This window comes from Oncorhynchus gorbuscha, unplaced genomic scaffold (genome assembly GCF_021184085.1).
Source record: "Oncorhynchus gorbuscha isolate QuinsamMale2020 ecotype Even-year unplaced genomic scaffold, OgorEven_v1.0 Un_scaffold_5437, whole genome shotgun sequence".
Taxonomy (NCBI): domain Eukaryota; kingdom Metazoa; phylum Chordata; class Actinopteri; order Salmoniformes; family Salmonidae; genus Oncorhynchus; species Oncorhynchus gorbuscha.
This window is the reverse complement of record NW_025749242.1, coordinates 1-17,926: the sequence shown is the minus strand read 5'-3', so window position 1 is coordinate 17,926 and position 17,926 is coordinate 1. Positions and strand designations below refer to the sequence as shown.

General features: G+C 44.0%; 1 protein-coding gene across 1 annotated transcript; it reads left to right on the top strand.

The window, feature by feature from the left end:
• Positions 1–898: 898 nt before the first annotated feature.
• Positions 899–7,515, top strand: LOC124029085 (fibrillin-1-like). The gene is made up of 4 exons (XM_046340927.1): positions 899–993; positions 6,373–6,498; positions 7,003–7,128; positions 7,418–7,515. Exons 1-4 carry the CDS (start codon positions 972–974, stop codon positions 7,513–7,515), a joined length of 372 nt encoding a protein of 123 aa, XP_046196883.1. The 5' UTR covers positions 899–971.
• The last annotated feature ends 10,411 nt before the right edge of the window (positions 7,516–17,926 follow it).

Sequence of the window (17,926 nt, the reverse complement as noted above, 5' to 3'; positions counted from 1 at the left end):
TGTGTGGAGTACAGGTGATCTGGAATTGTTTTCCTCTGGTTGCACATTTAACATGTTGATGGAAATTTGGTAGAAGTGATTTCAGTTTCTCTGCATTAAAGTCTCCGGCCACTAGGAGCGCCACCTCTGGGTGAGTGGTTTCCTGTTTGCTTATTTCCTTATACAGCTGACTGAGTGTGGTCTTAGTGCCAGCATCTGTCTGTTGTGGTAAATAGACAGCCGCAAAAAGTATTGCTGAAACCTCTCTAGGCAAGTAGTGTGGCCTGCAATTTATCACAATATACTCTACTTCAGGCGAGCAAAATCTAGGGAAATGACAACAAAATAACAGGTGAGCAAACTCAAAACCTGCTGTAACCTCTCTCTCTCTCTCTCTCTCTCTCTCTCTCTCTCTCTCTCTCTCTCTCTGATTCTCTCTCTCTAATTCGAAAATGGCTTTATTGCTATGGGAAACATATGTTTACATTGCCAAAAGCAAGTAAAATATATAATAAGTCCTTCTCTCTCTCTATTTTTCTCTCTATCTCTCTCTCTATCTCTCTCCATCCCTCCTTACCTCCCACTTTCTTAGATATAAAACGAGTGTAAGATGATCCACAGCTTGTGCTCCAATGGGAAGTGTAGGAACACCATCGGTAGTTTCCGTTGTCGCTGTGACAGCGGCTTCGCTCTGGACTCTGATGAGAGGAACTGTACAGGTCAGTCTACAGCTCATACAGAGCATACATCTAGAGCTCCGTCTAAAACTTTCAGACACACAAGATAGTATATGGCAAACAGCGCGTCCAGAAATACTACATTACTCACAATGCAATGTCTCTCTTAATGTGTTTTAAACTGTGATGTGGGTGTTTCTCCTTTCAGACATCGATGAATGCCGTATCTCTCCAGACCTGTGTGGTCAGGGCACGGTGTGAACACAGGTGGGGACTTCGAGATGCGAATGTTTTGAAGGTTACGAAAGCGGCTTCATGATGATGAAAAACTGCATGGGTGAGTAGAGGACCTAAACACACCTGAACACACCGGGACATACCTGGACACACTGCACACACCTTAACACACCTGGACACACCTGCACACCTGGACACACCTGCACACACCTGGACACACCTGCACACAACCTGGACACACTTGCACACACCTGGACATACACCTTAACACACCTGGATACACTCTTAACACACCTGGATACACCTTAACACACCTGCACACACCTGGATACACCTTAACACACCTGGATACACCTTAACACACCTGCACACACCTGGACACCTTAACACACCTGGACACACACCTGGACACACCTGGACACACCTGGACACACTTGCACACACCTGCATACACCTTAACACACCTGGATACCTTAACACACCTAACACACCTGGATACACCCTTAACACACCTGGATACACTTAACACACCTGCACAATACCTGGATACACCTTAACACACCTGCACACACCTGGATACACCTTAACACACCTGCACACACATGGATACACCTTAACACACCTGGATACACCTTAACACACCTGCACACACCTGGATACACCTTAACACACTGGATACACCTTAACACACCTGGATACACCTTAACACACCTGGATACACCTGCATACCTGTAACACCTGATACACCTTAACACACCTGCACACACCTGGAACACACCTGCACACACCTGGATACACCTTAACACACCTGGATACACCTTAACACACTGGATACACCTTAACACACCTGACACACCTGGATACACCTTAACACACCTGCACACACCTGGATACACCTTAACACACTGCACACACCTGGATACACCTTAACACACCTGGATACACCTTAACCTTAACACACCTGGATACACATTAACACACCTGCACACACCTGGATACACCTTAACACACCTGCACACACCTGGATACACCTTAACACACCTGGATACACCTTAACACACCTGGATACACCTTAACAACACCTGCACACACCTGGATACACCTTAACACACCTGGATACACCTTAACACACCTGGATACACCTTAACACACCTGGATACACCTGCATACACCTTAACACACCTGGATACACCTTAACACACCTGCACACACCTGGATACACCTTAACACACCTGGATACACCTTAACACACCTGGATACACCTTAACACACCTGGATACACCTTAACACACCTGGATACACCTTAACACACTGGATACACCTTAACACACCTGGATACACCTTAACACACCTGGATACACTTAACACACCTGCACACACCTGGATACACCTTAACACACCTGCACACCCTGGATACACCTTAACACACCTGCACACACCTGGATACACCTTAACACACCTGCACACTGCACCTGGATACACCTTAACACACCTGGATACACCTTAACACACCTGGATACACCTTAACACACCTGGATACACCTTAACACACCTGCACACACCTGGATACACTTAACACACCTGGATACACCTTAACACACCTGCATACACCTTAACACACTGGATACACCTTAACACACCTGGATACACCTTAACACAACTGCACACACCTGGATACACCTTAACACACCTGGATACACCTTAACACACCTGCACACACCTGGATACACATTAACACACCTGCACACACCTGGATACACCTTAACACACCTGCACACACCTGGATACACCTTAACACACCTGGATACACCTTAACACACCTGGATACACCTTAACACACCTGGATACACCTTAACACACCTGCACACACCTGGATACACCTTAACACACCTGGATACACCTTAACACACCTGGATACACCTTAACACACCTGGATACACCTGGATACACCTTAACACACCTGGATACACCTGCATACACCTTAACACACCTGGATACACCTTAACACACCTGCACACACCTGGATACACCTTAACACACCTGGATACACCTTAACACACCTGGATACACCTTAACACACCTGGATACACCTTAACACACCTGCACACACCTGGATACACCTTAACACACCTGCACACACCTGGATACACCTTAACACACCTGCACACACCTGGATACACCTTAACACACCTGCACACACCTGGATACACCTTAACACACCTGGATACACCTTAACACACCTGGATACACCTTAACACACCTGGATACACCTTAACACACCTGCACACACCTGGATACACACTTAACACACCTGGATACACCTTAACACACTGCATACACACTTAACACACCTGGATACACCTTAACACACCTGGATACACCTTATACACAACTGCACACACCTGGATACACATTAACACACCTGCACACACCTGGATACACCTTAACACACCTGCACACACCTGGATACACCTTAACACACCTGCACACACCTGGATACACCTAACACACTGCACACACCTAATACACCTTAACACACCTGCACACCTGGATACACCTTAACACACCTGGATACACCTTAACACACCTGCACACACCTGGATACACCTTAACACACCTGGATACACCTTAACACACCTGCACACACCTGGACACACCTGGACACACCGGGACATACCTGGACACACCTGGACACACCTGCACACACCTGGACACACACACCCGGGACACACCTGGTCACACCTGGACACACCGGGACATACCTGGACACACCTGGACATACCTGGACACACACTACCTGGACACCTGGTCACACCTGGACACACAGGGACACACCTGGACACACCTGGACACACAGGGACACACCTGCATACACCTGGACACACCTGCACACACCTGGACACACCTGCACACACTTTCACACAACACCCGGATATACACCTTAACACACCTGGATACACCTGGACACACCGGGACATACCTGGACACACCTGGACACACCTGCACACACCTGGACACACCTGGACACACCGGGACACACCGGGACATACCTGGACACACCTGGACACACCTGGACACACCGGGACATACCTGGACACACCTGGACACACCTGGACACATCGGGACATACCTGGACACACCTGGACACACCTGGACACATCGGGACATACCTGGACACACCTGGACACACCGGGACACACCGGGACATACCTGGACACACCTGGACACACCTGGACACACCGGGACATACCTGGACACACCTGGACACACCTGAACACACCGGGACATACCTGGACACACCGGGACACTTGACCTGGACACACCTGGACACACTGGACACACCGGGACACACCTGGACACACCTGAACACACCGGGACATACCTGGACACACCTGGACACACCTGGACACACCGGGACATACCTGGACAAACCTGAACACACCTGGACACACCTGCACACCGGGACATACCTGGACACACCTGGACACACCTGGACACACTGGGACATACTGGACATACCTGGACACACCTGGACACACCTGGACACACCTGGACACACCTGGACATACCTGGACACACCTGGACACCTGGACATACACTTAACACACCTGGACACCGGGACACACCTGGACACCTGGACCTGGACACACCTGGACACACCTGGACACACTTGGACACACCTGGACACACCTGGACACACCCGGATATGGACACCTTAACACACCTGGACACACCTGGACACACCTGGACACCTGGACACACCGGGACATACCTGGACACACCTGGACACACCTGGACACACCTGGACATACCTGCACACACCTGGACACACCTGGACACACTGGGACATACCTGGACACCTGGATACACCTTAACACACCTGGACACACCTGGACAGACCTGAACACACCTGAACACAGCCAGACACACCTGGACACATCTGGACAGAGCTGAACACATCTGGACAGAGCTGAACACATCTGGACAGAGCTGAACACATCTGAACACATTTGGACAGAGCTGAACACATCTGGACAGAGCTAGACACATCTGGACAGAGCTGAACATCTAGACACATTTGGACAGAGCTGAACACATCTGGACAGAGCTGAACACATCTGAACACATTTGGACAGAGCTGAACACATCTAAACACATCTGGACAGCTGTCCCATCCCAGTACTAGATTCTTCCTCTATCAGTACTGTATTGTGGAGTACATGACAGATTAAAACATATTCAGTCTATAATAACATAATAACACATAAGGAAACTCCATCTCCATAGTAACTCCATCTCCATAGTAACTCCATCTCCATAGTAATTCAATCTCCATAGTAACTCCTTCTCCATAGTAACTCTGCCACAGGCCCTTAAAACACTCTATGAAGTGGATCAGGGCAGGGGAGTCCTGCCATGCTGACATCCTGTTACAGACCCAGTACTCAAGCACCGTGTGTGTGTGTGTGTGTGTGTGTGTGTGTGTGTGTGTGTGTGTGTGTGTGTGTGTGTGTGTGTGTGTGTGTGTGTGTGTGTGTGTGTGTGTGTGTGTGTGTGTGTGTGTGTGTGTGTGTGTGTGTGTAAGGAAGAGAGGGTGATTCGCTCCCCAGGCCTGTGTTGTGTGCGTGTTACAGCCTTTATGGGAATACCAGCCATACATTTAGAGCACGCTCAGATCACTCCCTATACTCTCAACCCACAGTACCATTTTTCTCTGGATAATTGTATTTTACTGCTTGATTTACACACACACACACTCCAGCATCCAGACGGTTTTATATGCAATTACTGGTCATAATGTCCTGACATCTGTGAAAATGTTTCATGTTCAATGGTTTATTTCTCTATTTATGAATGTAATAGCCATGGCTTGGCTTTGAACACATTCCTGACTGAGTGAAATTATATTTATTATTCCCACTAAGTAGTAATGACTACAGATGAGAAAATATGGATAAATAGTCTGACGTATGTGACTCTCGCTCTCTCTTTGTCTTTCTTTCTTTCTTTCTTTCTCTCTGTCTATGTGTGTGTGTGTGTGTGTGTGTGTGTGTATGTGTGTGAGTGTGTGTGTGTGTGTGTGAGTGTGTGTGTGTGTGAGTGTGTGTGTGTGTGTGTGTGTGTGTGTGTGTGTGTGTGTGTGTGTGTGTGTGTGTGTGTGTGTGTATGTGTGTGAGTGTGTGTGTGTGAGTGTGAGTGTGAGTGTGTGTGTGTGTGTGTGTGTGTGTGTGTGTGTGTGTGTGTGTGTGTGTGTGTGTGTGTGTGTGTGTGTGTGTGTGTGTGTGTGTGTGTGTGTGTGTGTGTGTGAGTGCGTGTGCGTGTGCGTGTGCGTGTGCGTGTGCGTGAGCGTGTATGTGTGTATGTGTGTGAGTGTGTGAGTGTGTGTGTGTGTATGTGTGTATGTGTGTGAGTGTGTGTGTGTGTGTGTGTGTGTGTGTGTGTGTTTGTCTCTCTCTCACTCTGTGTTCTCTCCTCCCAGACATTGATGAGTGTGAGCGGAACCCTCTGCTGTGTCGCGGTGGTGAGTGTGTGAACAACGAGGGCAGCTTCCAGTGTTTGTGTCCCGACGGACACGAGATTGCCCCCGACGGATCCGCCTGTCTCGGTGAGTGATGAGGTCATCAGTGTGAGACCCTTTTTTGGTTCCAGGTAGAACTCTTTTGGTTTCAGGTAGAACCCTTTCAACCAGGGACAGCTGAAGAACCTGAAAGCCTTTTATTAAGAGTGTCGGCTGCCTTAAAACTAGGACACATCAATGAAATAGTGTGGTGACTGAGAGAACCTGAGTTGATTTAATTGCAACAAATACAAAAAGAAAATGTTACATTTCAGAATGTCCCTGGGGTTATATTATTTTAAACAGCACATCCGGTTTGAACAGGAATACCGGGTTGCCCGGTAATTTCTTGACATTTTCTCAGGAAGAAAAATGTGTAGATTCTCTGGAAAATATGAAACCCTAGTGTGTGTGTGTGTGTGTGTGTGTGTGTGTGTGTGTGTGTGTGTGTGTGTGTGTGTGTGTGTGTGTGTGTGTGTGTGTGTGTGTGTGTGTGTGTGTGTGTGTGTGTGTGTGTGTGTGTGTGTGTGTGTGTGTGTGTGTGTTCCACAGATATTAATGAGTGTGAACTGAGTGAGAAGCTGTGTCGGAACGGTCAGTGTGTGAATATGATTGGACGTTACCAGTGTTCCTGTGATACTGGATATAAATCCACGGAGGACAGACTGGCCTGTGTCGGTAAGATAACTCTGTTCCAACAACTACACTGTTAGTTCTCTATTATTCAACTAGTATTGGGATTTGTCTGCGTCCTTCAAACAGGAAAGGGGTGTTGATATAGTACTATTTGTTTTTGTGTCATATGAACCAGTGTCTGTAGCCATGGCGACCAAATCCTTCAGACTTAAATGACAGAAATGCTTGATGTGTAGGATATGAAGAGTTATGAGCATGTCTCAAGTTATGTTTCATTCTTATGATGTGTGTGTAGTAACATGTGTGTGTGTTCATTCCCTCCTGCATGCAGACATTGATGAGTGTACGATCCAGAATGGAGGTTGTGAGACATTCTGTACCAACTCAGAGGGGAGCTATGAGTGCAGCTGTCGCTCTGGATCGCCCTGATGCCAGACCTCCAGGACCTGCACTGGTCAGTAAGGACTGTTAGATGATCTCTCTCTCTCTCTCTCTCTCTCTCTCTCTCTCTCTCTCTCTCTCTCTCTCTCTCTCTCTCTCTCTCTCTTGTGTCTCTCTCTCTCGTGTCTCAGTCTCTCTCTCTCTGTCAGTCTATGTCTCTCTAGCTCCTCCACCTATACTTCAACCCAACCTGAGTCTGTTTGTCTATTTGTTCACCCAGGAGCCAGGGAGAGCCCTATAACACTTAAATACTCTGTGTTTCTAGACAGAGAGACATAGACGTCTACCTCCAGACAGGGCCTTGTGGGGGACTGGGAATCATTTCCTTTGATATCAGTCTCATCCCTCTCAACACATGACTCCCATTGGCTCTGTTACCAGGGAGATACAACAGCCCAAGTCATACAATATGGTAGAATAAATTGAAACACAGAAGCACATTGTTGACTAATCTTACCATTTCTCCATGTTTTCTCCTGTTTACTGTTGGTTGCCAGGTGAGCAGCTATGCAACATGTGTTTCCTCAGCTGGTATGAATGTAGACTGGTCTATGTTCAACTGACTGTCTACAGTCTGTCCTTACAGACATATGTGTGTCTCCTTCTCTGTCCTTACAGACATATGTGTGTCTGTCCTTCTCTGTCCTTACAGACATATGTGTCTGTCCTTCTCTGTCCTTACAGACATATGTGTGTCTGTCCTTCTCTGTCCTTACAAGACCTATTAGTGTCTGTCCTTCTCTGTCCTTACAGACATATGTCTGTCCTTCTCTGTCCTTACAGACATATGTGTGTCTGTCCTTCTCTGTCCTTACAGACATATTAGTGTCTGTCCTTCTCTGTCCTTACAGACATATGTGTGTCTGTCCTTCTCTGTCCTTACAGACATATGAGTGTCTGTCCTTCTCTGTCCTTACAGACATATGTGTGTCTGTCCTTCTCTGTCCTTACAGACATATGTGTGTCTGTCCTTCTCTGTCCTTACAGACATATGTGTGTCTGTCCTTCTCTGTCCTTACAGACATATTAGTGTCTGTCCTTCTCTGTCCTTACAGACTATGTGTGTCTGTCCTTCTCTGTCCTTAAAGACATATGTGTGTCTGTCCTTCTCTGTCCTTACAGACATATGTGTGTCTGTCCTTCTCTGTCCTTACAGACATATGTGTGTCTGTCTTCTCTGTCCTTACAGACATATGTAGTGTCTGTCCTTCTCTGTCCTTACAGACATATGTGTGTCTGTCCTTCTCTGTCCTTACAGACATATGTGTGTCCCTTCTCTGTCCTTAAAGACATATTAGTGTCTGTTCTTCTCTGTCCTTACAGACATATGTGTGTCTGTCCTTCTCTGTCCTTACAGACATATGTGTGTCTGTCCTTCTCTGTCCTTAAAGACATATTAGTGTCTGTTCTTCTCTGTCCTTACAGACATATGTGTGTCTGTCCTTCTCTGTCCTTAAAGACATATGTGTGTCTGTTGTATTGGTGAGTGTTGTAGTGAATGTGTTATTCTGTCTCCCTCAGACATTGATGAGTGTGAGGACAGTCCAGACATCTGTGATGGAGGCCAGTGTACCAACATCCCAGGAGTACCAGTGTCTCTGCTTCGATGGATTCATGTCTTCTGAAGATATGAAACCTGTCTGTGTAACTAACCTACCTGTCTAGCGCTCCTAAGCCACTGCCTCCAGAATACATAGCATTGTGAGCGTGGGCTTCCAATCTGACCTCAGCTCTTCTAGAACAGCCTGTCTCCTCTCCTCAGCCATTCACGTTGCTGTCTAATCAACACAAAACAACAGGGAAGGAGTGGGACCACACCACTGCTTCAAGAACTAAAACTACCTAACCCCCAGTAGAGTTGTGTGGGTAAACTCTCACACACATAGTATCACAGTAGAGTTGTGTGGGTAAACTCTCACACACATAGTATCACAGTAGAGTTGTGTGGGTAAACTCTCACACACATATTATCATACAGTGAGACATGTATTCAGTATTCTTATTAGTTTTAAACAGTGAGACATGTATTCAGTATTGTTATTAGTTTTGAATGGTGAGACATGTATTAGTGTTAGTGTTGAATGGTGAGACATGTATTAGTGTTAGTTTTGAATGGTGAGACATGTATTCAGTGTTGTTATTAGTTTTGAATGGTGAGACATGTATTAGTGTTAGTTTTGAATGGTGAGACATGTATTAGTGTTAGTGTTAGTTTTGAATGGTGAGACATGTATTAGTGTTAGTTTTGAATGGTGAGACATGTATTAGTGTTAGTTTTGAATGGTGAGACATGTATTAGTGTTAGTTTTGAATGGTGAGACATGTATTAGTGTTAGTTTTGAATGGTGAGACATGTATTAGTGTTAGTTTTGAATGGTGAGACATGTATTAGTGTTAGTGTTAGTTTTGAATCTGAGACATGTATTCAGTATTGTGTTAGTTTTGAATGGTGAGACATGTATTAGTATTAGTTTGAATGGTGAGACATGTATTAGTATTAGTGTTAGTTTTGAATGGTGAGACATGTATATTAGTGTTAGTTTTGAATGGTGAGACATGTATTCAGTATTGGTGTTAGTTTTGAATGGTGAGACATGTATTCAGTATTAGTGTTAGTTTTGAATGGTGAGACATGTATATTAGTGTAGTTTTGAATGGTGAGACATGTATTAGTGTTAGTTTGAATGGTGAGACATGTATTAGTGTTAGTTTTGAATGGTGAGACATGTATTAGTGTTAGTTTTGAATGGTGAGACATGTATTAGTGTTAGTTTTGAATGGTGAGACATGTATTAGTGTTAGTTTTGAATGGTGAGACATGTATTAGTGTTAGTTTTGAATGGTGAGACATGTATTAGTGTTAGTTTTGAATGGTGAGACATGTATTAGTGTTAGTTTTGAATGGTGAGACATGTATTAGTGTTAGTTTTGAATGGTGAGACATGTATTCAGTATTAGTGTTAGTTTTGAATGGTGAGACATGTATTCAGTATTAGTGTTAGTTTTGAATGGTGAGACATGTATTCAGTATTAGTCTAGTTTTGAATCCATTCTATTAGTGTTAGTTTTAATGGTGAGACATGTATTAGTGTTAGTTTGAATTGAGACATGTATTAGTGTTAGTTTTGAATGGTGAGACATGTATTCAGTGTTAGTTTTTTGAATGTGGTGGGGCATGTATTAGTGTTAGTTTGAATGGTGAGACATGTATTAGTGTTAGTTTTGAATGGTGAGACATGTATTAGTGTTAGTTTTGAATGGTGAGACATGTATTAGTGTTAGTTTGAATGGTGAGACATGTATTAGTGTTAGTTTTGAATGGTTAGACATGTATTAGTGTTCTTTTGAATGGTGAGACATGTATTAGTGTTAGTTTTGAATGGTGAGACATGTATTCAGTATTAGTGTTAGTTTTGAATGGTGACATATGTATTAGTGTTAGTTTTATTGAGACATGTATTCAGTGTTTAGTTTTGAATGGTGAATGTATTAGTGTTAGTTCTGTCTCCCATCCAGTATTATTGATGAGACATGTATTAGTGTTAGTTTTGAATGGTGAGACATGATTAATATAGACATGTGATGGTTTTAGTAGAGACATGTATTAGTGTTAGTTTTGAACATGTATTGGGTTAGTTTTGAATGGTGAGACATGTGTGTTAGTTTGCTGGTGAGACATGATGGATTCATGTCTTCTGAAGAGTTTTGAATGACCTGTCTGTGTTAGTTTTGAATGGTGGGAACATGTCTTAGTCTTAGTTTTGCTCCCCTAAGCCACTGCCTCATGTATTCAGAATACATGTAGCATTGTGTTAGTTTGAACGTGGGACATTCCAATTTTGACCCTCAGCTCTTCTAGAGTTTTGAATGGTGGGCCTGTCTCCTCTTAGTTTTGAACAGCCATTCAGTGTTAGTTTTGTCTAATCAACACAAAACAATGGTGAGACAGGGAAATGGTGGTGGTGTTACCACACCACTGCTTCATGTATTAGTGTTAGTTTTGAATGGTGGAACTAAAACTGGTGACCTAACCCCATGTAGAGTTGTGTGGGTAAGTTTTGACTCTCATGTATTCAGTATTAGTGTTAGTTTTGAATCACATAGTATTTTGAATGGTGAGACACAGTAGAGTTGTGGTGGGTAAACTCATGTATTACACATATTAGTATTTTGAACAGTAGAGTATTAGTGTTAGTTTTGGTGAGACATCTCAGTATTAGTGTTAGTTTTGAATGGTGAGACATGTATTATCATAAGTGAGACATGTATTCAGTAATGGTCATGTTATGTTGGTTTTAATGGTGACAGTGAGTTTTGAATGGTGAGACATGTATTAGTATTGTTGAGACATAGTTTTAAACAGTGAGACATGTATTCAGTATTAGTTTATTAGTTTTGAATGGTGAGACATGTATTAGTGTTAGTTTTGAATGGTGAGACATGTATTCAGTTTTGAATTGTTATTAGTTTTTTTGAATGGTGAGACATGTATTAGTGTTAGTTTTGAATGGTGAGACATGTATTCAGTGTTAGTGTTAGTTTTGAATGTTAGTGAATGGTGACATGTATTAGTGTTAGTTTTGAATGGTGAGACATGTATTAGTGTTAGTTTTGAATGGTGAGACATGTATTAGTGTTAGTTTTGAATGGTGAGACATGTATTAGTGTTAGTTTTGAATGGTAGTGTTAGTTTTTTGAACAGTGAGACATGTATTAGTGTTAGTTTTGAATGGTGAGACATGTATTAGTGTTAGTTTTGAATGGTGAGACATTAGTTTTTTTGAATGGTGAGACATGTATTCAGTATTAGTGTTATTAGTTTTTCAGTATTAGTGTTAGTTTTGAATGGTGACATGTATTCAGTGTTAATTTTTTGAATGGTGAGACATGTATTAGTGTTTAGTTTTGTTAGTTTTGAATGGTGAGACATGTATTCAGTATTAGTGTTAGTTTTGAATGGTGAGACATGTATTAGTGTTAGTTTGAATGGTGAGACATGTATTAGTGTTAGTTTTGAATGGTGAGACATGTATTAGTGTTAGTTTTGAATGGTGAGACATGTATTAGTGTTAGTTTTGAATGGTGAGACATGTATTCAGTATTAGTGTTAGTTTTGAATGGTGAGACATGTATTAGTGTTAGTTTTGAATGGTGAGACATGTATTAGTGTTAGTTTTGAATGGTGAGACATGTATTAGTGTTAGTTTTGAATGGTGAGACATGTATTAGTGTTAGTTTTGAATGGTGAGACATGTATTAGTGTTAGTTTTGAATGGTGAGACATGTATTAGTGTTAGTTTTGAATGGTGAGACATGTATTAGTGTTAGTTTTGAATGGTGAGACATGTATTAGTGTTAGTTTTGAATGGTGAGACATGTATTCAGTATTAGTGTTAGTTTTGAATGGTGAGACATGTATTCAGTATTAGTGTTAGTTTTGAATGGTGAGACATGTATTCAGTATTAGTGTTAGTTTTGAATGGTGAGACATGTATTCAGTATTAGTGTTAGTTTTGAATGGTGAGACATGTATTCAGTATTAGTGTTAGTTTTGAATGGTGAGACATGTATTAGTGTTAGTTTTGAATGGTGAGACATGTATTCAGTATTAGTGTTAGTTTTGAATGGTGAGACATGTATTAGTGTTAGTTTTGAATGGTGAGACATGTATTAGTGTTAGTTTTGAATGGTGAGACATGTATTAGTGTTAGTTTTGAATGGTGAGACATGTATTAGTGTTAGTTTTGAATGGTGAGACATGTATTCAGTATTAGTGTTAGTTTTGAATGGTGAGACATGTATTAGTGTTAGTTTTGAATGGTGAGACATGTATTAGTGTTAGTTTTGAATGGTGAGACATGTATTAGTGTTAGTTTTGAATGGTGAGACATGTATTAGTGTTAGTTTTGAATGGTGAGACATGTATTAGTGTTAGTTTTGAATGGTGAGACATGTATTAGTGTTAGTTTTGAATGGTGAGACATGTATTAGTGTTAGTTTTGAATGGTGAGACATGTATTCAGTATTAGTGTTAGTTTTGAATGGTGAGACATGTATTAGTGTTAGTTTTGAATGGTGAGACATGTATTAGTGTTAGTTTTGAATGGTGAGACATGTATTAGTGTTAGTTTTGAATGGTGAGACATGTATTAGTGTTAGTTTTGAATGGTGAGACATGTATTAGTGTTAGTTTTGAATGGTGAGACATGTATTAGTGTTAGTTTTGAATGGTGAGACATGTATTAGTGTTAGTTTTGAATGGTGAGACATGTATTAGTGTTAGTTTTGAATGGTGAGACATGTATTAGTGTTAGTTTTGAATGGTGAGACATGTATTAGTGTTAGTTTTGAATGGTGAGACATGTATTAGTGTTAGTTTTGAATGGTGAGACATGTATTAGTGTTAGTTTTGAATGGTGAGACATGTATTAGTGTTAGTTTTGAATGGTGAGACATGTATTAGTGTTAGTTTTGAATGGTGAGACATGTATTAGTGTTAGTTTTGAATGGTGAGACATGTATTAGTGTTAGTTTTGAATGGTGAGACATGTATTAGTGTTAGTTTTGAATGGTGAGACATGTATTAGTGTTAGTTTTGAATGGTGAGACATGTATTAGTGTTAGTTTTGAATGGTGAGACATGTATTAGTGTTAGTTTTGAATGGTGAGACATGTATTAGTGTTAGTTTTGAATGGTGAGACATGTATTAGTGTTAGTTTTGAATGGTGAGACATGTATTCAGTATTGTTGTTAGCTTTGAACGGTGAGACATGTATTCAGTATTAGTGTTAGTTTTGAATGGTGAGACATGTATTCAGTATTAATGTTAGTTGTCATTTACATGTCCAGTGTTCTCTGTTCCTCCAGACACACAGGGGAACAGGCAGCAACACAATAAATCTGATATTTCTCTTTTTACAACAACATTTCTATTGATTTATCCTGACAATATAATATTAGCATAAAGGTTGTCCAAGATGACGCATGAAAATAATATGCCTTTGTGTGTCAGACAGATGAGGTAGGAATGCTTGGCATTCAGACGTCTGATTTTTACTGAGTAACATATGAAGAATATGACAAGACTAATGTTAGAGTAGGGCTCTCACTGAGTGTAAACACACACACACTTAAAGTCTACACACAGTGCAGGGCAGTGCAGGGGTCCTTTTTTGGTCAGAATAAAGCCTCTTTCTGAAGGTTTTATTTTTAGGTCTGAAAGTGTGTTTGAGGAGAAAGGACTTGTCTGCCCACTCCGTGCTGTCTCAGGGAGATCTGTAGTATAGCTAGTAACACAAGTAGTTATACAAGTAGTGATGCACTTGTAACAGTATAACTTTAGTCCGTCCCCTCGCCCCTACCCGGGCTCAAACCAGGGACCCTCTGCACACATCAACAACTGACACCCACGAAGCATCGTTAACCATCGCTCCACAAAAGCCGTGGCCCTTGCAGAGCAAGGGGAACCACTACTATTGACGTCACCGATTGAAACGCTATTAGCGCCCACCACCGATAACTATCTAGCCATTTCACATCCGTTACACACTCATCACTGGCTGTTAGAAACATGGGACAATAAACACTGAGTGGATATGTCCTATCTTCTATTGGATGTTTCATGGTCCAGGTCTTGTGCTTCTACCTCTCTTTTCACTGATCATCTCTCACTATCTCTCTGTCTCTCTCTCTCTCTCTCTCTCTCTCTCTCTCTCTCTCTCTTCTCTCACTATCTCTCTCCTCTCTCTCTCTCTCTCTCTCTCTCTCTCTCTCTCTCTCTCTCTCTCTCTCTCTCTGTCTCTCTCACTATCTCTCTCTCTCTCTCGTCTCTCTCCTCACTATCTCTCTCTCTGTCTCTCTCTACTTCTCTCTCTCTCTCTCTCTCTCTCTCTCTCTCTCTCTCTCTCTCTCTCTCTCTCCTCTCTCTCTCTCTCTCTCTCTCTCTCTCTCTCTCTCTCTGTCTCTCTCACTATCTCTCTGTCTCACTCACTATCTCTCTGTCGCTCTCTCTCTCTCTCTCTCTCTCTCTCTCTCTCTCTCTCTCTCTCTCTCTCTCTCTCTCTAGATGTGGATGAGTGTGAGCTGAACCCTAACATCTGTCTGAGTGGGAATTGTGAGAACAGCAAGGGATCCTTCATCTGCCATTGTGACAAGGGCTACTCCGTACGCAAGGGAACCACCGGCTGCACAGGTACACACACACACACACGGACGGACGGGCGGACGGACGGACGGACGGACATACAGACAGGAGAGGAGAAGTAGACTGGAGGAGAGGAGAGGTTGACCGGAGGAGAGGAGAGGTAGACTAGAGGAGAGGAGAGGTAGACTAGAGGAGAGGAGAGGTAGACTAGAGGAGAGGAGAGGGGGGAGAGGTTGACTAGAGGAGAGGTAGACTAGAGGAGAGAGAGAGGGGGAGAGGTAGACTAGAGGAGAGGTAGACTAGAGGAGAGGAGAGGTAGACTAGAGGAGAGAGAGAGGGGGAGAGGTTGACTAGAGGAGAGGTAGACTAGAGGAGAGGAGAGGTAGACTAGAGGAGAGGTAGACTAGAGGAGAGGAGAGGGGGGAGAGGTAGACTAGAGGAGAGGTAGACTAGAGGAGAGGAGAGGTAGACTAGAGGAGAGGAGAGGGGGGAGAGGTTGACTAGAGGAGAGGTAGACTAGAGGAGAGGAGAGGTAGACTAGAGGAGAGGTAGACTAGAGGAGAGGTAGACTAGAGGAGAGGTAGACTAGAGGAGAGGAGAGGTAGACTAGAGGAGAGGAGAGGGGGGAGAGGTTGACTAGAGGAGAGGTAGACTAGAGGAGAGGAGAGGTAGACTAGAGGAGAGGTAGACTAGAGGAGAGGTAGACTAGAGGAGAGGAGAGGTAGACTAGAGGAGAGGAGAGGGGGAGAGGTTGACTAGAGGAGAGGTAGACTAGAGGAGAGGAGAGGGGGAGAGGTAGACTAGAGGAGAGGTAGACTAGAGGAGAGGAGAGGTAGACTAGAGGAGAGGAGAGGGGGAGAGGTTGACTTGAGGGAGGAGAGGTAGACTGGAGGAGAGGAGAGGTAGACTAGAGGAGAGGAGAGGTAGACTAGAGGAGAGGAGAGGGGGGAGAGGTTGACTTGAGGAGGGCGGAGGAGAGAGAGACTGGAGGAGGAGAGGAAAAGTAGACTGGAGGAGAGGAGAGGTAGACTGGAGGAGGAGAGATTGACTGGAGGAGAGGAGAGGTAGACTAGAGGAGAGGAGAGGTAGACTAGAGGAGAGGGAGGTAGACTAGAGGAGAGGTAGACTAGAGGAGAGGAGAGGTAGACTAGAGGAGAGGAGAGGGGGAGAGGTTGACTTGAGGAGGGAGAGACTGGAGGAGGAGAGGAAAAGTAGACTGGAGAGGCAGACTAGAGGAGAGGAGAGGTAGACTAGAGGAGAGAGTAGACTGAGGAGAGGAGAGGTAGACTAGAGGAGAGGAGAGGTAGACTAGAGGAGAGGAGAGGGGGGAGAGGTTGACTAGAGGAGAGGAGAGGTTGACCGGAGGAGAGGAGAGGTAGACTGGAGGAGAGGAGAGGTTGACCGGAGGAGAGGAGAGGTAGACTAGAGGAGAGGAGAGGTAGACTAGAGGAGAGGAGAGGTAGACTAGAGGAGAGGAGAGGGGGGAGAGGTTGACTAGAGGAGAGGTAGACTAGAGGAGAGGAGAGGGGGGAGAGGTAGACTAGAGGAGAGGTAGACTAGAGGAGAGGAGAGGTAGACTAGAGGAGAGGAGAGGTAGACTAGAGGAGAGGAGAGGTAGACTAGAGGAGAGGAGAGGTAGACTAGAGGAGAGGTAGACTAGAGGAGAGGAGAGGTAGACTAGAGGAGAGGTAGACTAGAGGAGAGGAGAGGTAGACTAGAGGAGAGGAGAGGTAGACTAGAGGAGAGGAGAGGTAGACTAGAGGAGAGGAGAGGAGGAGAGGGGAGGAGAGGTAGACCGGAGGAGAGGAGGTAGACTAGAGGAGAGAGAGGTAGACTAGAGGAGGAGAGGTAGACTCAGAGGAGAGGAGAGAGAGGAGAGGAGAGGAGAGGAGAGGAGAGCAGAGAGGAGGAGAGGAGAGGAGAGGAGAGGAGAGGTAGGACTAGAGGAGAGGTATATATATATGAGGAGAGGCCGACTGGAGGAGAGGGGAGTGAGAGGTTGGACCGGAGGAGTGAGAGGTGACGATATATAGAGTAGACTAGAGGAGAGGAGAGGTAGACTAGAGGAGAGGAGAGGTAGACTAGAGGAGAGGAGAGGTAGACTGAGAGGGAGAGGAGAGGAGTAGACTAGAGGAGAGGAGAGAGGTAGACTGGAGGAGAGGAGAGGTAGACTAGAGGAGAGGAGAGTAGACTAGAGGAGAGGAGAGGTAGACTAGAGGAGAGGAGAGGTAGACTAGAGGAGAGAGAGGTAGACT